Here is a 22,129-nt window from a genome sequence, read left to right as displayed (position 1 = left end):
CTACAGCACCATTCTCTGACCCTCATCTTAGTTGCTCCAACGTGGGCCAGACAACCGTGGTACACCACACTTCTTCAACTGTCTATGGTACCACACCAAAAACTGCACCGGTCGCCACACCTCTTAACACAGAACCGTGGAGAGATCAGACACCCGGACCCAGCCCAGCTCAACCTTGTGATCTGGCTCCTGAAGTCCTAGAATTTGGATATCTGAACCTTCCTCCAGACTGCATGAATGTCATTAAAGAAGCTAGACGTCCTACCACTAGGGCATGTTATGCAGCCAAGTGGAAACTATTTGTAATTTATTGTCATAACAACGACATTAATCCTTTAGATGTGGCTATTCAACACATCATAGGTTACTTACTGCACGTCGTTCTCACACGGCTAATGGGGCCTCCCTTTGAACCCCTGCACAAATGTGAATTACAATTTTTAACCTGGAAGGTTGCGTTCCTAGTAGCTATTACCTCCCTGCGCAGTTAGTAAACTACAAGCACTAACCATTCAAGAACCCTTTTTGCAAATGCATCAAAATAAGGTTGTATTACATACCAATCCAAAAATCCTGCCTAAAGTAATTTCTCCATTCCATCTCAATCATGTCAATGGAACTGCCCGTTTTCCTCTCGCAACCGCAGTCAGTAGCAGAAAGAGCTCTTCACACTTTAGATGTCAAAAGAGCGTTGCTATACTACATAGAAAGAACACAACCCTTTCGGAAGACAAAACAACTTTTTGTGTCTTTCTCACCACCACGCAACGGCAATCCCATGTCAAAATCTGGAATAGCTAGATGGATTGTCAAATACATACAGATTTGCTACCACAAAGCTAAACGTACGCTATCTGTTCCTCCTAAAGCCCACTCTACCAGACAGATAGGGGCTTCAATGGCATTTTTAGGGAACATTTCCCTAGACGACATCTGCAGAGCAGCCACGTGGGCTACACTGCACACATTCACAAAACACTATTGTGTAGATGTGCAAACAAAACAGCAAGCTAATGTGGGCCAGGCTGTTCTCAAAACATTATTCCAAACTACTACAACAGATTGGGGTGGTCGCCGCTAAGAGTGGGTACTGCTATATAATCTATGCATAGTGTACAATCTGCAGCTCATATGCCTCGAACGGAAAAGGCTACTTACCAGTATGCATCTGTTCTTGGCATGTAGAGCTGCAGAGTTGTACACGCCCACCCGCCTCCCCGGCTATCCTTGTCTGTTCCAGTATTATCTTAATTAGATACAAATTACACAGGCATCCTTCCTGTACTTGCAAAGCTCCATCATTTCCTTAATGGCGAAAAACAATCTGGGGATGGAGCCGATGCCCATGCGCAATGTGGTCCTAAGGAGGAGTCACCTATCTTGTGATTTCCAAAGAACTTTTCAGGACAACAACAAACTGCAAACATCCGGGCCCACACTAGGTGGCGATTTATGCATAGTGTACAACTCTGCAGCTCTACAGATGCAGATGCATACTGGCAAGTAGCATTTTCCTTACCCATTCAAGGAGACTTGAGTTGATGGAGTGCAGCAATAGGCAGGTTGGATATGCTGAAATGGAACAAGAGATACATGGGTGATTAAAAATTAAACAGAAGAGTAATGGGTTTGGAAATGCAGTAAAACTCTTGTTAGAAATTTGAAGTCCAGTGAAAAATTGGTTGGTAAGGACAGTCGGACAATAAAAGTGCAACCCAAAAGGCACATTGGGTGGTAAAAGAGGAATGTTAACAAATTTGCTAATTGAAAAAGTGGCAAACTGGACATAGAGGTCTGCAGAACAGTAAAGAGATGTCAGTCTGTGAAACATCAGTTAAGAAGTGACTGTGCTATAAGTGCAAGAAAAGGGAAATGGAATGGATGGTAAAGTGAAGAATAGCCACAAGATAGTCGGAGATTGCAGTTGAGAATTAAGAAACAGCCTTGGGAATATGAATTTCGGGAAGCTTGTAGGGGACACAAAGACAGAATCAAGGCTACTCACAAGTATCTGGGTTGTTAGAAAATGTGAGGGTGAGAAAGACTGATATTTTTCTGAATATTCTAGCTGTTAGAGTTGAACTAGGCCAGCATATGCCAAACTTTCACATACAATGGTGGTAGCCTGCGAGTGACAAAGTATTTTATTAAATACTTGTTCTGAATTATCATCGGCACACACTGAGTTAATTTAATAATGTAAATTTTCAGAACTGTAATCTCAGAATTGCATGCTAAACTCTTGAGGATTGTTATGAAATATTTTAATTTGTATTTTGTGCAATGAGATTGTATTCCATTGTCTTTGTGATGTAAAATATCAAACTTTTTGTTTTAATGCATGTGTTAGCTATGTCTTGGTCGATTTTCTGAATAAAGTCTTAAGATGCCTACATCAAATTAGGCTATTAAAATCGAGCTCAGAAGTGCACTTAATTGGATAACCAGCTCACACAACAGTGTTTGATACTTGTTTGACTGGGTGCATGTGTACAGTAACCCGTAAATTATGCTCTTCGAACACATTGATAATCACCTAACATGGTAGCACCTAGATATCCACCAATCTGCAGTTTGGTTTTATGAGGTAAGAACGTTTTAAAAGTATAGTGGAAAGTGGTTAACACTCACTCACCAGAGTTGGGAAATAACTTCAGCAGGAATGAAAATACTTTTGAGTAGCTTCAGCAGCATTCAGTGTTTTGCAGAACATATGTAGTCTTTTTCCTTTAACAACCTACTTTGTTACTACAGCGTCTTAAAGCAACACTAAACCAGCAGGTGTCATCGACTCTCAATGGTGGTATGATGATGTCATCTGCAAGCACGATGATAACCCATCATCCCGAGCAAGGTCAGGTCTTGATGCAGCATCCTGATGCACCATCTCCAGCACAGCCACAGGTCTGAAGTACACCTTGACTACTAATATAATGTATCATTGAAATGTTCTGTTTAAATCCTGCCTTAATGCTCTTCTCGTAAATACTATTACAGTATTTAGTGTCTGCGTACACTCTCAACTTTTATGTTTACACTTTCACTGTTTTACTCTTAAACTTCACACTCATTCAGTCCAAAATGAATCATTGATTATCTGATAAGCTATTTCACTAGCCTTCCATCAACAACTCCATAATGCTTACTTTTCTAACACAATCAGGTCTCTCCAGCTCAGCCCACTGCCAGCACTGGTGGTAGAAGAAGACGGGTCACTGAGGAAGATGCAGACGATCGTCGTCAGCGTTTTTTGGAGAGAAACAGAGCTGCTGCCTCACGCTGCCGCCAAAAGCGCAAAGTATGGGTCTCATCGCTAGAAAAGAAAGCAGAGGAATTAACGTCACAGAATGTCCAGCTGAGCGTGAGTAATAAGCCAAGCAGGATCACTGGGTAGTATATTACCAGTATGTAATATTGAGCCGACAGCTCTCCAAATTTTAGGGGAGCAACTAGGCCACAGCGACGTTCTAAACTATGAAAGAGGCTCATAGAATCGCAGCGAAATAGGTCAAACCTTGGAATGAAGTAAAGAGCTCTATTTTGAGATAGTGAAGCTAAAAAATGGTTTCTACGAGCACAAATATTTTGCGGTGTTGAACTCTTGTGGTGGCAAGGTTTCAAATGTATTTAAAGATAGTACCTTTAAGGCAGCATTCATGTTTGAAAAAAATAAGGTTTCCTGACTAGGAATAGCAAAACTGGAGTAGACCAGTCAAAATGAATAGAAGTACACCATTTTGCAATGAAACCCAGATGACCAAGTCCTCAATGACAGGCCTGCCTTGCAAGTTCAAGAAAAAGCTAGGTTACTCCAATGGGAGCAGATAAGTTAATCCTCTTTCTCCACAGAAAGAAACAAAGGGTATTGTTATTGGTCTCCGCCAAGCAAAATAGAAATGTCAGCAGGCGCCCCAGCATCATCTGGTGCTACCAGACAGTACACTCTGAACCTTGGTAACTGGGAACAATCCATTGTGTTTGTCAAGAAAAATGCGAATAAAGCTGTGTTTATGCTAATGCCTGGGGAACTTCATCCATTGACTGGTTCTCTACTAATTGCTGGTAGTTGTCTTATTTTTGTGACGTCTAGACAACAGCTGATAAGGTGCTGACATGCAGCTTCCTTTCTTACACCCAGTTAGGACATTTTCTTTAGAATTGCTTAACTGGACTTTCCAATTGAAAGGAACATTCACTATCCCATCCTGGCCTACTCCATTAGACATAATGTTTCTAGCCATAACTCTTGGTATATGGTTGCCATGACAACCATGCTGCTAGCAGTTCTTTCAGCCTTATTAAAGTCATTATCAGTAGCTGAGAAACTATATTTTAGCTAGGCACAGGGCAATGGTGTGTATGTGTGTTTGCCTGTGTGCATGTTTAAGAGGACCCTTTGTGTAATTCCCCTGACTGGGGTTAGATTTTGAGTTGTTACCCAGCCATTGCTCCTGTCAAAGGCACTGAGAATTCCCAAGACTGTGATGCAGACCAAATAAAACACAGATGTCCGTCAGGAGGAGTTCAGAACGTGCTGCACATTGCCTGCTATAAGCCAGTCTTCTTCCATATGTGTGTGGGTATGATCATATGGTAGATTAGTAAGGCTGACCTCTTGCCTTAGCCAGATGTACAGCCCAGAATGATGATTTAGGAGAATGCATGCTTCTTAAATTGGGGAAGATGTCCTCCAGTCCCTCATCAGTATCCTGGTGGTTTCTCCAATGGTGTGGGATTCTGTAATTTAATGCAATATCATGATACACGGCTAGTACTGTGTTAAGTAATGTAATGGTTAGTCCATACCTTCTTTGGTATACAGCATTCATTAGTTTCTGTTTACAGGCCAGAAGAGATTACAGGAAATGACCATACATTTTCCTGCTGTAAACTACCTGTTATCTATATGACATTGTCTAAGGATACAATGTTCAACTCTCTTGCATTCTAGCTGCAATTGCTTTATATAGGCTTTGCAGCATGAACCTTTTCTAGGTTCTCCCCCCACACAGGTGATCATTATTATGTTAGGCAACAGTAGGGCAGCCACATGGCCCCACAGGACTTTTCCTCCACTGCCTTTCATACATCTCTCATAGCATACTTCTAGACTGCCTCTGGAAGGTTAGATTGTAAGGCAGAGTTTGGGATGTGTAGCACCTTTTCCATGAGAACCACTCTCAAACAGTTCTCTCCCACTTTTTTGATGTCATTGAAAACACTTCCATGTGGGGTGCAACAAGTTTCGTCTCTTAATGCTGCCTCTTAAATTCTATGTGGCTCCCCACTGTTCTGATTTGGTTTTTGGCAGAAGGTTTTTCTGCCTACACTAATGAGGCTTTGAAACCCAAAGGAGTTAGGTCCTTAAGCGGGACAGGGGCGGGCTGGACCTTTTGTAAATCAATAAAACAAGACAATTGCCTGCACCCTTCTTAATCAGTGACAATGTGGGTATTCAAATATAGACCATACCATTACTTACTCTTGGTTGTTCTGCCGAACATTTTCAGAGCAGCAATGTAATAGGATGTCCATACCGTCACTAAGCATTACTATCTGGAATTATCTTGGAAGACGGATGCTGCTGTTTGTCAGGCAGTATTACCACGCCTCTTCTAGTAAGGCACAAAAATCTTTTTATTGAATTCCTATAGCATTTTACAAGGTTGTAGAGTGACATTCTCACCTTTGCTTACTATATATATGCAAACTTTGTTTTTACCAGTTTTATAAGTTGACTGCTTTTATTATGTTTATTTATTTGTGCAGATTGGTTTGTTTATACCCACCGCCTTTTGTCTCTTCAATACTGCTAACTAGTCTGCTTCAAGCATGGCAATCTATGAAGAATTCAATACTGGTGAAAAAACAAGTTACTTACCTGTACACTGGTTCTCCAGTATGAAATCTTTCATAGGTTCACATACGATCCTCCCACCTCCCCTTGGATTCACCTCTCTGTATACCTATAACACTATTAACTTTTACACTTGTGCTCGAAATCTGAGGTATGATAACGCTGCAAGGGAAGAGTGCTTCAGGGTTTTCTCTCTGAATGGTTGAAGTTTGGATCTTTTAATACAATGTGAATTGGTTAACAATGTCAATTGAATTCTCTATGACTGTATGCTATGCATAGCACTGCTTGTTATAATTACCTTGGAACTCCCACCATGGCAATGGATAAGATTTAAGCTTGTAAATCTATGAAAGATGTCGATACTGAACAACCACAGTGTACAGATAAATACCATGTTTTTTTAGGCCACACCTTCTCACATACAACTAAACTCCAGACCCCAGGCAGCTCAATCTAGTGACCTGGCACCAGAGGTTAAGGTTCAGCCTTCCACAGGAATGTATGGATATTCTGCAAAAATCTTCTTTCTGTAGTAGGGGATCCCTGTTATAGTCATAATCTAGTGAATAGTCCCGCCCATGTGCGTGGACCGGGGTCCACGCACATGGGCGGGACTATTCACTAGATTATGACTATAACAGAGATACCCCTACTACAGAACTGGAGTTACAGGACAGAAACTACTCCATATAGACATATATACACCTATAATTCACTCCTATGGCAGGCCTTGACAATCCTTGAGGCAGAGTGCTTGGTTTTATGTGAGAGGGTGCCCTAGCATGAGCTGAGCCCCTCTGCAGCTTTCGGAACCAACTCCTTATAGCTGTTCTATGATATAGCCATACCATATTGTACAGGGGCGGGAGCAGGAGGTGTAGAAGGAACTGAGTCTGAAACTTGGAGTAATGATTTTAAGGAGGGTTTTATTTTCATGTAAGCTTTTCTTCTCCTGCTAGAGAGTCTTATTCGGGCAAACTCGTCCGGCTCCGTTCTTACGCCCTTGGGGAAAGCTGGGAGTTCCAGGGTGGTTCGGCCACGCAGGGGAGGTGTTTCCGCCAGACCGGAGGTTTCGGCAATATCCTTCACAGGCGGTGTCCTCCGTATAAGCCGGGGCCGTAAAGAAAGGAAAAAGAAAAGCAATCACTGGGATGTCCAGCGTAGGACATTTGGGCCGGGAGTGAGGGAAACCAAGTACGGAGTGTATTTACATCAGATGGTACTGTGCCTTTCGTGCTCGTGAGGGGAAAGGAACAAGGAGACTGTACACTTATTTACACTGGCTGTCAGTCGATAGGCTGGCCACTCCGACCTACCCAAACCCGCAACTCTGCCCCGTACCTTTGTTAGCCACGCTCCTCCCGCGGGAACGTGGCGGGGCGATTCACCGAGACGTTGGCCTCTTCTTCGTCTTCTCTGCAACTCTTCGATTCCGCTCTCACTCTACACTCCGTAATGCCTTCTTCCTCCGGGGAAACGCCGTCCGATGTCATCCAGGGTCCTCCTCCTTTTGGCTTCGTGACGCTCCAGATGGGCGTAGTCTTGTCTTCCTGAAAGGCGGAATTAAAGGCGCCTTGTCCTTTATCGTCCTCGTATCCACAACGGTGCTCAGTGTTTGCAAGTGGCCACTCCTTCGGATAAGGGGAGGTAGGCTGTTGAATGGGAACAGAAAGGGGTGACAAGGGAACAGCTGACCACCAGTCTCGTGAAGCATCATGTTCCTCACCGTATTCCTCACAGTGGCGCCCCGCCGCCCCGTCACACATATACTTTTAAGTGCATTATAATCCTCGCGGTTAATGCTAACTTTGGTTTGGCTCTATCAAAACATGTTGTGTAAGGTGTCAAACACTTTGGAATACTACCTCCCCCCCCCCCCCCCCCCCCCCCCCCAACCAGGGAGGTTATCTGCTTCGGCTGCCTCTCCGGAGCTCAGGTCAACTGGAGCAAATCCGTTCTTTTCCCCCTCACTGATGCCACTAAGCCATTCACAACAAACTATCCAGTCATCTGTGCGAATGGCCCCACCAGATACCAGGGTATCTGGTTGAGCAGAGATATTGACGAATTATGGAGGTCCAAGTTTAGCAAAGTAATGGACTTGCTTGAAACTAAGATACGCATGTGGCAAAAACTCCTCCTCTATCACTAGCCGGGCTTATCGCTATTGTAAAAATGATCGTGCTCAAAAAATTCTTATACCTTTTTTAAAATATCCCCATCCCTCTCACGTCCCAATTTTTCAAAAATACTACGCTCCAACACTATCTCATTGATCTGGGCAGGACGTCAACCCAAAATCGTTTAAGATGTTCTATCTGATAGAGGCATTTAGCCGCAGATTCCTTAACTTAGAATATCCCCAGGCATGAGACTGGATCCAGAAAACTTTTCTGCAGCAGCACCTCTGCGCGCCGGGGCGGCGCAGCACGGCTCCACCCTGACATCGTACACGGATGTACACGCTAGTTCTGGCGGCGGGGTAGAATTCCACACTTCTAGATGGAGAAGACATGTAGTTACTGGTTTAACCGGTTATAGTTAAACAGAGCCCCATCATCACAGAATGGATGCTGCTGCCACAGACACAAGTCTGCCCTCCTGCTGCTGGACGAAAGTCCGGCAGGGGAGGCTTGGACAATAGGTTTCTTGTCCAGGGAGGTGCTGGCACCTCCACAGACAGGCTTTAGTGTATTGGGGCAGGGAGGGTTGCATTCAGTGAAAGCTTTTCAGACACTGCCTGGGACACACTAGGTACTCCATGCATTTCCCAGTTCAAACCGGTTGCTGGGGCACACAGCCCCAGCTCTGGCGCGAAACTGGACAAAGGGGAAGCGGTGTACCCGTAGGAGGGACCTTAAAGTTAGTCCAACCCCTAAACTTTAGATTACCCTGGACGAAACTCTGAAACATATATCCTGGACCTTTGACATTCCATTTCAACTGAAAGACGGCAACATCTCCCTTGTGGTCAAGGAGTGACCACCCTGTTAAAACAGGCCCCAAAAGCATCTTTGCCGGTCTGCATTTTCTAGGCTCCCGCCAGATCCCGAGGAATCTGCGACACAGCACCCGGACTTCCAGACATCTCTGACCCGACCTTCGCTCACTGCAAAGCTGAGACCCGTGGCGGACAGGAGAGACGTGGGACTGGAACTCCTGGACATCCTAAATTTTGCTACCTGCATCGACTTCCCGAGGTATCCCGAAGTTGTGCATTGGGGTGCTTGAAGCCCCAGACCCGAGCACCTTTTGCACCAAAGCTCAGAGCTCCACACTCCATGAGTGGCCCGTGGGCTCGCTTTGTGCATTTCCGCTCACCGCTTCTTCGCAGTTCCTAGTCAGTTGGCTAGTGAGCCCTCAAGAAGACAATCCTTTATTTCAACTTGCTTTCCTGGTTGTTCCAGGCTTGCTCCACCTTCCCTGCAAAGGATAAGTTCCACAGACCTTCCTGGTCTGCACCGAAGCCCATCTCGACATCCTGCGTGGGTTGCGTTTGCCAAGGCTTGTTGGGTCCAATCCGGATACCGACACCGCAGTCAACTAGATCCTTCGTGGGACAGCTCGAATCCAGCTCCTGGTCGTCGTCGACGCCTCCTGGTCCTCGTGGCTGAAGAGACAAACTTCACCTTTTCACCTGAAATCAGCTGACATCTGGTGGCATCTTTCTATCGCCGCCCTGGTCACTGGCAAGTGGCCCAGACTCTGTCCCCTCTGCTTTTAGGTTCTTCAGATCTTCGATCCACCCTTGGATCCACCCGGACACTTTTCCTCTGGTCGCCTGCAGCACTTCTTTGCAGATCTCCATTGAAATTGACGACAAAACCCGACACCAAAAGAGACCTATGCACCCGGCTTCCGTGGGTGAGGTAACACGAGTGCTCTGGTAGTCTCGAGGTTATTGACCCTCCTAGTGTCTAAGTCTAAAAGGATTCCATCGTAGTTCATTTAGAAGTGTCCTAAAATTGTAAATTTGTAACTTGTTTGTTTCCCATAGAAAGTCAATGGTAACCCGCGGCTGTGTTTAGACACTGCACGCGTCTCCCGTGGGCCTCCTACATTCTAACCTTTGGTTGTTTAGAGTAGCCCCAGCGATTCCACAGGCCCCAGGCCTGCTTTCTAATTCTCACGTGGTTCTTATACCACTATTTTAGTATATGGTTTGTGAGGCCCCTAGGGCAAAACGTATACTGTGCAACTTATCGTATGCTAATTAAGTAACTTGTATTGTACTTTTACCTCTGACCTCATAAAGAGTGCAGAGGGGTTGTGTTTAGAATAAATACATATATATTTGATATATACCTTGTGTGGTGTGCTTTCATTTGGTACTCAAGGGATTATAATTGATAAAACAACTCGCTTAATTCGCTCTCTGAAGTCTTAGCCTGGAGACTGCTCGCCATTGCTACCCCTAGGATAGCTTTCTATAAGGTTGACTTTACAACCACCATCAATAAGGGTCGATTAGACTGGTGCAAGGTGCCCACTAGAACTAGTGGACATCATATGCCAGGCTAACATCTCACAGGGTTAATTTCCAACCGTCTCCTACAGACGGTTTATTGTCACCTTCCCGGACGGCAACTGAGGCTAGTTCTTCCTACGCACGGGCTATTCACAGGTCGGCAGCTATTCTTCGATTTCAGCCCCCTGTGGTTTCCCTGCCTTCTGATCCTTTACTGGATCTTCTCCACATGGAACCTGTTGAGGGGGAGCCTTTGCTGCCCCTTGGCGCATCTTTGTTTGACATCATGCTTGGAACATGGACGAGGCCTTCCTCTGGTGACCCCGTTGATCGGGCCATTGCTCATCGACACTGTCCTGCCCCGGGTGATCCACTCTGCCTGTCCCTTCGCCCTAGAGCTCAGGGCCTCGTTGTTCAGGCGGCTTTTGACTTGCAGTCTTCCTCCCCCTTGCCATTATTACCTTCCACCAGGGAGTCTAGGTAGTTGAACATGTGTGGTCGGCAGCTTTTTGCCTCTTCCATTGCTGGCATCCGCGCATTAATTAAGCCTTGCGTGTTCGCACGCGCATCCTATGCCCTTTGGGACTTGGTCGAGAGCCTTCTTCCTTCTCTTCCAGAAGGGCCGCGAGCAGAATTACTTCACCTTCTGCTCGATGGCATGTGAATGGTGCGATTTACTACTACCCCCCCCCCAAATCTTCCCTTGACGCAACTGACTCAGTGGTACGGGCTCTTGCTCGGTCTGTGGTTTTGCGCTACCATGCATGGCTGGGCGACAGTCGTTTCCCAGACAATGTTCGGGATGCTCTTAGAGATCTGCCATTCAATGGCGTTGACCATTATGACCACCACGCGGATTTGGCGGTCTCCCGACTCTTGTCTGGGCTACCGTAAATCTTGCGGCACGACTTCCTGCCTTTTGATATGTTATTCTTCTGCATAGGCGATGTTGCCTTGTTGGTTTGATTTCACACAAAAAAAAACGGGTTCTTGCTTAGTGCCCAGTTATTGTAAGCGTTTGTTCCGCCATATTTGAAAGAAACAGGTTAGTATTAGATTCCTTACCTTAGAATATTCCCAGGCGTCAGACTGGATCCGGAAACTTTTGCGTAGCAGTACCCTTGCGCGTCGGTAGGCGTCGTCTGCGGCTCCCCGTCCGTCGTTGGCGCCGGGATGACGTCGCCGGAGTACTTAGACGCCGCCCTCGCGTGCTGACGTCAGTTCTTCTTTTTTCCGCGCCAGAAAGCGCCGATCCGGAAAAAGTTGGACCCTGGTCAATTTTTGACTAACTTTTTCGATCCTTTTTGATCATCTTTCGAAGTCTCTCGACTCCGACGGTGCCGGTAGGGATGCCCGGGCTCAAACCCTGCGTCGATTGCAGCCGACTGATGTCGGTTACCGACCCCCATCGCCGGTGCCTTCACTGTCTGGGCCCGACCACGACGACAAGTCCTGCTCCGACTGCCGGGCCCTGACGTCCAAAGCTAGACGGGAGCGGTCCTGCAAGTGACTCGAGCTCCATCAGTCAGCCCCGCGCTGCTAGAGGTCCCGGACCGGAAGGAGGTCACGGAGGTCGAGGGACCGGTCGCGGGCCCGGAGTCACCACAGTTCCGGGAGTCGTCATTAGTCTTCGGGCTCGACGTCCTCAGGTAAGAGGCACAAGAAGTTGAAGAGGCGCCATCGTTCTTCTCACTCCCCCCGACGCTCGCACGACGCGGCCTGTGGTTCGGGCGACACCGCCCCCGTGGCAACGCTGGAGCCGCAGGCGTCGCGGCCTGCTCCATACCCGCTGGTCCCTGGGCAGAACACGACGCCGGAGGAGATCGAGTCCTTCCTCATGGCCATGAGGTCGCTCGCTCCTCCGTCGGGTTCCGCGGCGCCTTCGGGCCAAGCGGCCCGACTGGGTCCCCACGCGGGCCGGGTGCTTCGGCCCCGACGCCGTCGGCGACTATGATCCTGACGCCGCAGGGCCCCGCCGGATCAGGCTCCGGATCCGGGTCGTCGCTGGTCAACCTCGCCGGCGCCGGACCCTAGGGTGTCGCCTCAAGACTCCGCCGTCCCCGGTCCTACCCTCGATTCGGGTCAGGCGTCGGAGCGGCGCCACTCTCAACGCCGATGGGAGACTTTTACTTCTACGACCCGGCCCCATCCTTCGAACCTGAGTACCAGGTGATTGGTGACGAGGAGGATTGGGATGGGTCCGAGGACTCTCTGGCACGTGAGTGTCCGTCTTCTCAGGACTGGACAGGTGAGCTTAGGGAGGCCAGTGGTCTGGACACTTCGCCCGATAGGGCTGCCTATAGTGTGGTTCTGACGCGGGCTGCCAAGGCCCTGGGCCTTGAGCTCCCCGTCGCGACCGTGAGGACTAACCTCCTCACTAAGGTCCTTAAACCGCAGGCAAGCTCGGCCGAGCCTCTGCTGCCTTTTAGTGAGGACTTGTCAGACGTTCTTCTGGGCACTTGGTCCAAGCCCGCTACAGGTCCGCCTGTAGACAGGAACGTGGCCAGGCACCACTGGCCGGCTCTGGGCAACCCTTGCTTCCTGTCCACCCACCCCACCCCCGAGAGCCTGGTCATGCAGGCCTCTAACTCCCAGACCGCATTCCCGACTGCTACCCCCGATCGGGATTCCAAGAGGTATGAGCAATACGGGAAAAAGGTATTCTCCTCCCTGAGTTTGGGGTTGCGGTCAGTCAACACTGTATTCCTCTTGGGCCGTTACACCCACTCTCTGTGGGACACGGTCGCGGACCTGCTGCCACAATGTCCGGAGGAGGCCCGGACTAAACTCGCCCAAGCCCTTGCGGAGGGTCGAGACGCGGCACGGTATTCCAACCGGTGTGGGCTGGATACCACGGACTCACTAGGCAGAGCGATGGCAACGACGGTTGCGATTCATCGCCACGCCTGGTTGAGGTCCGCCAACTTTTCGGCTGATGTCCAAAACACCCTTATGGACATGCCGTTTGATGGCCGTCGCCTTTTTGGCGACAAGGCAGACCATGCACTTGAGCGCTTTAAGGACTCCAGGGCTACGGCCAAGTCCTTGGGCCTCTCGGCCCTGCGCCAGCAAACGGCTGCCTTTCGCCCCTTTCGTGGCCAAGGAAGGGGCACCCCCACACGTCCTGCCAGCCACGGCCGCAGACTACCATCCAGCGCGGTGGCGGACGTGGAAATCGCCGTGGCAGCGGTCGGGTACAACGGCGAGGCCAGTCCACACCTACTCCTGCAGCATCCGCCTCAAAACCCTCCTAGTCCGTGCTTTCAGGCCCGTGTGACGCCAGTGGGGGGGGGATTCAGGGTTCGCCATCACGACCTCCACTGGCGTACTGTCACATCGGACAGGTGGGTGCTGCAAATCGTCCGAAGGGGCTACTCCCTCCTCTTCGAGGAGTCCCCTCCAGCCATGCCACCGCAGTACCACCGCGTGTCGGGGGATCACTTGAAACTTCTACAAGAGGAAGTTACGGCTCTCTTGGCCAAAGGGGCCATCGAGCGCGTTCCTGGGCCAGAAGTAGGGTGTGGTTGTTACTCCCACTACTTTCTGGTACCCAAGAAGTGCAAAGGGCGCCTACGCCCTATCTTGGATCTGAGTAACGTCAACGGCTTCCTCCGGAAGGAGAAGTTCAAAATGCTGACACTGGCTCAGGTCTTAGCTGCCCTGGACCCGGGAGACTGGATGGTAGCGTTGGACTTGCAGGACGCTTATTTCCACATCCCCGTCCTGACGGCCCACGGCGTTGCCTGCGGTTCACGGTAGGCCACGAGCACTTTCAGTTTACCGTGCTCACCTTCGGCCTTACCAGCGCCCCACGGGTGTTCACGAAAGTGATGGCGGTGGTCGCAGCTCATCTGCGCAGGTTAGGGGTTTCAGTATTCCCCTACCTCGACGACTGGTTGTTGAAGGCGGGCTCGCCCCAAACAGTCGTCAGCCACCTCCAGACTACGGCCAACCTCCTGCACCTGCTGGGGTTCTCCATCAATGTGCCGAAGTCACACCTGTGTCCCTCTCAGAAGCACCTCTTCTTTGGAGCGGTTTTAGACTCGGCGCAGTTTCGGGTTTATCCTCCCGAACAGCGGGTTCTGGATATTCAGGCTCTGATTCCGATCTTTCAGCCGTTATCCCGAGTCTCGGTCAGGTTGATGCTGCGGCTTCTGGGGCTGATGGACTCCTGCATCCTGTGGGTCATTAAGCCCGGTGGCAGATGTGGGCTCTGCATTGGGACCTGAAGTTTCAGTGGGCCCAGCATCAGGGCAACTTGTTCGACCATGTCTTGATCTCGGAGGGCACTGCAAGACAGTTGCAGTGGTGGCTCACGGACCGCGATTGGGTCAGCGGCAGATCCCTCTCCCTACCCCAACCGGAGCACGTAGTTGCGACGGACGGGTCCCTCCAGGGCTGGGGGGGGCCACATGGGAGAGGCGGAGATCAGAGGCCTCTGGTCTCTGGCGGAGTCCCGGCTCCACATCAACCTTTTGGAGCTGCGGGCGATCCGACTTGCACTGAAGGCATTTCTCCCCTCTGTCCGGGGGAGTGTAGTGCAGGTGTTCACGGACAACACCACCGCCATGTGGTACTGCAACAAACAGGGCAGGGTGGGGTCGTGGACCCTATGCCAGGAGGCTCTGTGCCTCTGGCAGTGGCTGGAACATCAGGGCATGACCCTGGTGGTTCAACACCTGGCAGGTTCCCTGAACGCCAGGGCGGACAAACTCAGCCGTCGGTGCATGATGGATCACGAATGGCGTCTGAACTCGGACGTGGCGCAAGGTCTCTTTCAGCAGTGGGGAGCGCCTTGGTTAGATCTATTCGCCACGAAGAGAACACACAATGTCATCAGTTCTGCGCGTTGGAATTTCCAAGGCGGCACTCGCTCGGAGATGCTTTTCGACGCGAGTGGAGCAGCGGTCTGTTATACGCCTTTCCGCCTATACCACTTCTACCCAGAGTGCTGAAGAAGATCAGGCGCGACCGGGCCCAAGTTATCCTTGTGGCTCTGGACTGGGCACGAAGATATTGGTATCCAGAGCTACTAAGCATGTCTGTCGATCCCCCGATTCGTCTGCCTCTTCAGGAGGACCTTCTGTCGCAGCAGCAGGGGACAGTCCTCCACCCGAACCTGTCCAGTCTCCACCTCCATGCTTGGAGATTGAGCGGCGGCAGTTGAGGCCATTTGACTTGCCTCCTGAAGTTAGTAATGTGATTCTGGCAGCCAGGCGTCCCTCCACAAAGTCGGTATACGCCTGCAGGTGGAACAGATTTGTAGCATGGTTCACAGCAAAGGCTGTGGATCCACTCTCTGTCCCCCTTTCTGAGGTTCTCCTCTTCCTTCTTTCTCTTGCCCAGCAGGGCTCTGCTCTGGGCACTATCAAGGTCTACCTTTCTGCCCTTTCCGCCTTCTTGAGGCTACCTGATCAGCCTTCTTTGTTCAAGTCCCAGATTGTTAACAGATTCTTGAAGGGCATCACTCATATGTTCTCCCCTGTTCCTTTCGTGATGCCCCAGTGGGACTTGAACCTGGTTCTCACTTACCTGATGTGCGCTCCTTTTGAGCCGCTTCATAACTGTCCTCTCCGTCTTCTTACACTTAAGACTGCTTTCCTGATTGCCATCACCTCTGCCAGGAGAGTGAGTGAGCTCCAGGCTCTTTCCTCTAAACCTCCTTTCCTTTCTGTCCATCCGGACAAGGTTGTGTTGCGGACAAGACCCTCTTTCCTGTCCAAGGTAGTCACAGCCTTCCACATCGGGCAGTCCATCACCTTGCCCACCTTCTTTCCGCCTCCGCATCCCTCTAAAGAGGAAGAGCGGCTCCACCGTCTGGACCCAAAACGTGCGCTCTCATACCATCTGGATCGCACACGCCAGTTCCGGGTGGATGACCAACTCTGTTGGTTACTTGGGTGCTAAGAAGGGACTGGCGGTGCACAAACGGACCATCTCTCGGTGGGTCGTGTTGTGCATCAAGGCATGCTACTCTTTGGCTAAAAAGGAACCTCCTGTTGGGCTGAGGGCCCATTCCACTCGGGCCACGGCGGCTACTACTGCCCTGGGCCGGGGAGTCCCCTTGCAGGACATATGTCAGGCAGCTACGTGGGCCTCGCTGCACACTTTCGCAAGACACTACTGCCTGGACAGCCAAGTCCGGAGGGATGGCTTCTTTGGCCGTTCCGTCCTCCAGGACTTTCTGGTGTGATTATTGGTTTGCAGACCCACCACCGGGGTTGGTATTGCTGGGGTATCTATTCTAAGGTAAGGAATCTAATACTAACCTGTTTCTTTCAGATGCACAAGTTACTTACCTTCGGTAACGATATATCTGTAAGAAACAGTAGTTAGTATTAGATTCCTTACCGCCCCACCCATCCTCCCCGTTCTGCGAACCGATATCTAGGGTTAAGGTCATCCCCTTTCAGGGCCCTAGTTTCATGGCACCAGTGTTAGTTTTTATCTTGGCTCTGCGTTTCTGGCGCGGAAAAGCTGTGTATAAGAACTGACGTCAGCGCGCGAGGGCGGCGTCTAAGTACTCCAGCGACGTCATCCCGGCGCCAACGACGCCTACCGACGCGTAAGGGTACTGCTACGCAAAAATGTCCTGATCCAGTCTGACGCCTGGGGATATTCTAAGGTAAGGAATCTAATACTAACTACTGTTTCTTACAGATATATCGTTACCGAAGGTAAGTAACTTGTGCGACAAGGTGTTTCTGTTTTTTCAGTGTTGCAGTAATCCTCTTGTCTATGATGGCTGCTCTTCTTTTGACGACCACTTTCTCTCAGGGCACATCTTCCCTTCAGTTCAGGCGCAGTTCTTTCACAGCTGACGCCCTGCCCTCGTTTTCCGCCAGAGTCTAAAGCCGCTGTGCAGCACGCTTATTACTATTGGCGCAAACTTGGGTGCATTCTGGTATGTCTGCTATCATATGTTGTTTGCATTGTTGCTTTTATGGTCAGCCTTTACTGGGTTTGTCTTTCAAGGTAGCAGATTTACCATGTCCGTCTCTGCTGTACATTGTCTTATGGCCTCGTTTTCTGCCCACTTTCTCAAAAGCTGGTTTTTCCACATTCCCTGCTGCTTCCGCACAGGTGTTTTCCATGCTTCTGCTTTGGTTTCATACTGTAACACTCTCAAGGGGAGTGTTATCTTCAGGATACACGCTTCTTGGGTCCCGGGACCTTTAGGTTGGTCCTAACTGTTTCCACTATTGTGACTAGCTCCATCTTTTCCTCTGTAGTGCGAGGGACTGGTGCTACTCCCGGGCGATGGGCGGATGTCACTTACGGCCCTGGGCATTGTCCTGTCCAGTTCTGCTTCCACATAGTCTATTATTGTATTACGCTTCATTTTTTAGCGTCTTTCTTCTTATTCGAAATCTGCTGTGCTCTTACACAGTGGAATCTTGCAGGCAACTTTCCTTCATGCAGTGTTCCTGGTCCGTCACCCAGTCTGCTTGTGCTACGAGCTCTTATATAGGTGTCCGGCTTGCCTGGCACCCTTTTTGCCGTTTGCCTTCTTGCTATTGTGTCTCGTATCTAGGCTGCTCACACTAACCTACAGGAGGGTCTTTGCTATACCTCTTGTGGTTCTAGTGTCCACATGGTCTGCTTATGTACCTTCTGGTCTTTCGCTTGACTCATTCTTCCTGTAAGTCCTGTTTTGGGCGCTTCTACTGGTTGCTGTCGGCCCTTTCACATGTCTCTGACAGACCGATTATGTACTGGTGTGTTTTCTGTTTCTAGTACCACCAGCACTTTCTGGCTGTAGGTTGGCATTGTGCCATTGCGGTTGCACGTATTTTAGGTGGTGCAGGTTTCCACAGTGCTTCTTTCCTCTGTTGTGCATACTGCACCGGTAAGTCTGTCATACCAGTTGCCATCTCTCTGGTCTTAATTACGGTCGGCATGCCGGATCCTGCATATCTATCAGACCCTAGGTTCAGTTCGACTTCTGGCGAAGTCATGCACTATCCTTTTCACACCTACATATCTAGTATGTGTTTTCTTTCTCTCACCCGGTATACATACGGGGGTTTTCATGCTGTTCTTGAACTGCTTGTGGTGCCTTTGCCTCCCCATGTTTTCCGCTCTTTTATGAGTTTCATGATCTGGTGTGGCTGCCCTGGCTTGCGGTCCCCACAGTGTTCTCCACCTTGTTGGCGGCTACGTTCCCTCTGGAACTTCATGGGGATCAGTCGCAGATCCACCTCCTCTTTGGGTATGGCTTTGGTATCTATTCTAAGTTAAGGAATCTGCGGCTAGATGTCTCTATCAGATGAACGAGTTACTTACCTTCGGTAAGGATGCGTCTGGTAGAGACACAGTCTAGCATCAGATTCCTTAACGCCCGCCCTCTCCGTTCTGCGAGGACCTTTTCAGGTTGGGTTTTCTATCCTCGCCTCCCTCCGGGTGGCTTGACCTCTCTACAGGGTGACATTTTTACTTCACTCAGACACAAAATGTTGATTATGTTTTCATTGCTCTACTCCGCCCGTTCATGTGATTTGGCGGTATGCTCATATGTCATGTGTCCTTTCCAACCCTGTGCCTGGATTGTACGGTGTGGGATCTATTCAGGTTTTTTCCCACCCCTGCTCTCCCCTTCCCCGTCGCCTTGGGGTCTCTTACCACCCCTGCGACCCATTGGTTCAAGTCTAGGTGGATCTGCCACATTTGATCGGTCTTTTATTGGGGTTACGACGTCTCTTTCCGGTGCTGTCTTATGGTGCAATTCTCCTTGATCCTATGTTCTGGACTTGTCCTTCGTGGTTATAGATTATAGTTGCAGGCTGTCTGTCTTCTGCCATGCTGTTTTTTCATATCTTCATCTACCTCCACAAGTGGTTTGGCCTTTGTATTTGTGGGGTTGCTTTTCAGAGCGATGCTCTGCTCTTTCCTTTTACTTTTCACGATACAGTACCTGGCACTGTCCTTTATGATTCTATTTTTCTTAATTTTTGCACACTGATCCCATAGTCTCATAGGTTTTGGTGGTGGTTCCGCATTGTGGCGCGGAAAAGTTTCCCCGACAAAAACTGAAGTCCGCGCGCCGGGAGGATCATATATGGCTCTGCTGACGTCACGTCAGTGGCCGACGTCAGGGCAGAGCCGTGCGACGCCACCCCTGGCGCGTAGAGGTGCTGCTGCGGAAAAGTTTTCCTGATCCAGTCTGACGCCTGGGGATATTCTAAGTTAAGGAATCTGCGGCTAGACTGTGTCTCTACCAGATACATCGTTACCGAAGGTAAGTAACTCATTCTACACTACCCTTGGTCAGAAGCAGTATGGGGACTCGCGATTTTAAACTCTGTGCTGTGTGCCCAGGCCAGCTTTTTCCATTTCTGGATTCACCCAACACCCTTTCAGCCTCATGTGGCAGTCGAGGCGGATTTGGCCTCTCCATGGCCTCTGCAGACAGCACTATTTTTACCGCACAAAATACCCAGAGGCGAGTTTGACACAGTGGAATGTGTGCTTTGGGCTTGGGATGGGTTACGCAGATACACTTGTGCCAATGCGCTCTTTACAACTTCAATGCAGCTCACCAGCAACCACTCATTCCCCCTGCTGCAAACAGCGGGCATGGCTCGCCTTGCAGCTGATTTGAGTATCTGCACCAATGCTGACATTTACCCCAACAATAACTTCCTCACACTTCCTAAAGACGCAGCTCCGCTCGACAAGCTACTCTACTACCAGATCAGGGCAACGTGTAAAAGCGATAATCCTGCCTTTCCACTCGCTGCCCAGCCCAGCACTGCACTCGAATATGTCCAGTCCTCCGCCTCTCTGTGAAAAATGGTCACTAGACTATACGCTCTCACACTGGCAGCTTCCCCCATAGACACAGAGCGTGCCCGCAACGCATGGGGTGTGGACCTAGAAGGCGGCCTCTCCCCCGCGCAATGGCAGTACTGCTGCAACCTAACCAAGCGTCTCTCCCCTATTGTCTGCGGCTCATTCATTTGAAATATTTGAACCGACTCTACCGTACCCCTCTATCGCTACACAAGATGGGACTGACGGACAGTGATAGATGCGCACGTTGCTCGGCTCCTGGCGCAGACTTTGTGCACCTGCCCTGGTTATGTCTCAAGGTTTCCGCATTGTGGCTGGAGGTGTGCACCGTAATTAGCGATATCACACTAGAGCGCATTGTCCCTGACCCCCTACTGTGCCTCCTGGGTCGCGATAAAACATTTTGGGCGCTAACTGTAAACTAATCGCGATGCTACTGGTGCTTGCCAAGCGCCGGGTGGCTATAAACTGGGGTCGCAAACCGGCGCATCAGGTCAGGCGCTGGTTAGATGACCCAGCCCACTGCCAGACACTCCTGGGCGAATTAATTCTGGCAACTGATGCCAGCAGCAAACAGACCCCCAGACATATGGTGCCCTCTCCTTTCCTATCTACACCGACTGGCCATCCCGGATGAACCTTCAGCAGATTCCTGTATCAATGACGCCCAGATTGCTGACGATGGTACCGACATGCACTTTCCTTGATTCCCGTCAGACTACCTGCACCTCTCCCTGTTGAAACAACCACACCTCCCGTGTTGATATGCTGCACCATGGTACATCTTGATTGATAATTATCCAGCGATGTCAATTACATTTGTGAATGCAACAGTTATTATGCTATCTGATGGATTGGTAACCTGTAACATGCCGTACTTTTGAATAAAAGTTTTTGAAAAATTAAAAAAATAAAACTTTAATTGTATTTTTCAGAAACAAACCCCCAAAGCTTGAGTTTGAGTCTGAACAACAAAAAATGTCACTCATCCCCTGGGAGCATTCTCCCAGGGTATGAGGTTTCAGTATTTTTTAGTCCATTACCGCCAAGTTTTTCCAGACGATGACAGACCGGAAAAAGTTATGTTTTGAGCGGTGTATTGTCCTTCCTCCGACGGCCCCTACTCTATTGGGTTGTTTTAGGGAACATTGCATGGAAAGTGCCAAAGGGGGCTCTGTGAACAGAATACTTAAGGTCCCATCTCTAAACAAGGCGGGAGGAACAATTGTTAGGCAGGCAGGATACTCCTTCACGCTTGCGACAGAGTACCCTGTACCAAGCTATAATTCAGGCCTCCAGTATTTCACAGGACCTTATGGATGCCAGTGTTCCTAGCATTTTCAGGCCTGTGTAGTCGTATTTTAGGGAGCTACAGCATCTCTAAAATGTCCAATGTCTCTCTTCGATGAGCACCGACCATTTTGTGAATGTGGTTTCATATTGTCTTTAAGCTACCAAAAGGTATAAGGCACCACATCATATGTCTGGTGCTTTCTTGATTGCACAGCAAATGTGATCTGTATTGCCCACAAGAGCGCTATATTTCATAATGATCCTTTTGTCTTTTTGCTGTCTACCCCAGCTCTAATTGCCTGTCACAAGTGTAATGTACTGCTGCACTCTAATCCAGCTCAGTTTGTTGAGCTTACAACTTCTCTCATTACACCTTCAGTTTACAATGTCACTGCGGCCTCCAGTAGGTGCTCCTTTCTTACAACATGTATTGTTTTTTCATCTTCTTGGCATCCTTATGCTCTCCCGCCACTTGTTAAAACGTTTGCCCTTGTCCCTATAGCTCTAATGATTTATGCCTTCAGCTCGACTGTTACTCTGGGACTTTAAGGTCTTCATGTTGCTCTGTTGCCTGCAACTGACCCTGATGCTCATGTGCCTCTTTCAGCCATCCATGCTGTTCTGATGCCTGCAACAACTTATTCTGTGGTCGTGCTCCCACCGCTTATGCTACCCAGGTGTCACTGGCTCCTCTCCAGTGGCTCTGATGATTGCTA

The 22,129-nt window shown here is 49.4% G+C and overlaps 1 protein-coding gene across 5 annotated transcripts in view; it reads left to right on the top strand.

The window, feature by feature from the left end:
* LOC144829111 (cyclic AMP-dependent transcription factor ATF-7-like) overlaps positions 1-22,129 on the top strand; it is a 741,502-nt gene that overhangs the window by 654,249 nt on the left and 65,124 nt on the right. For all 5 annotated transcript variants that reach the window (XM_078687923.1, XM_078687948.1, XM_078687956.1 and 2 more), the window contains 2 exons: positions 2,755-2,904; positions 3,164-3,361. In XM_078687923.1, the coding sequence (XP_078544049.1) occupies positions 2,755-2,904; positions 3,164-3,361 (348 nt within the window). The remainder of the gene's footprint in view (positions 1-2,754; positions 2,905-3,163; positions 3,362-22,129) is intronic.

Source organism: Lissotriton helveticus, chromosome 1_1 (genome assembly GCF_964261635.1).
Source record: "Lissotriton helveticus chromosome 1_1, aLisHel1.1, whole genome shotgun sequence".
Classification (NCBI taxonomy): domain Eukaryota; kingdom Metazoa; phylum Chordata; class Amphibia; order Caudata; family Salamandridae; genus Lissotriton; species Lissotriton helveticus.
Note: the sequence above shows the minus strand (reverse complement) of the source record. Positions and strands in the feature narration are given on the sequence as shown.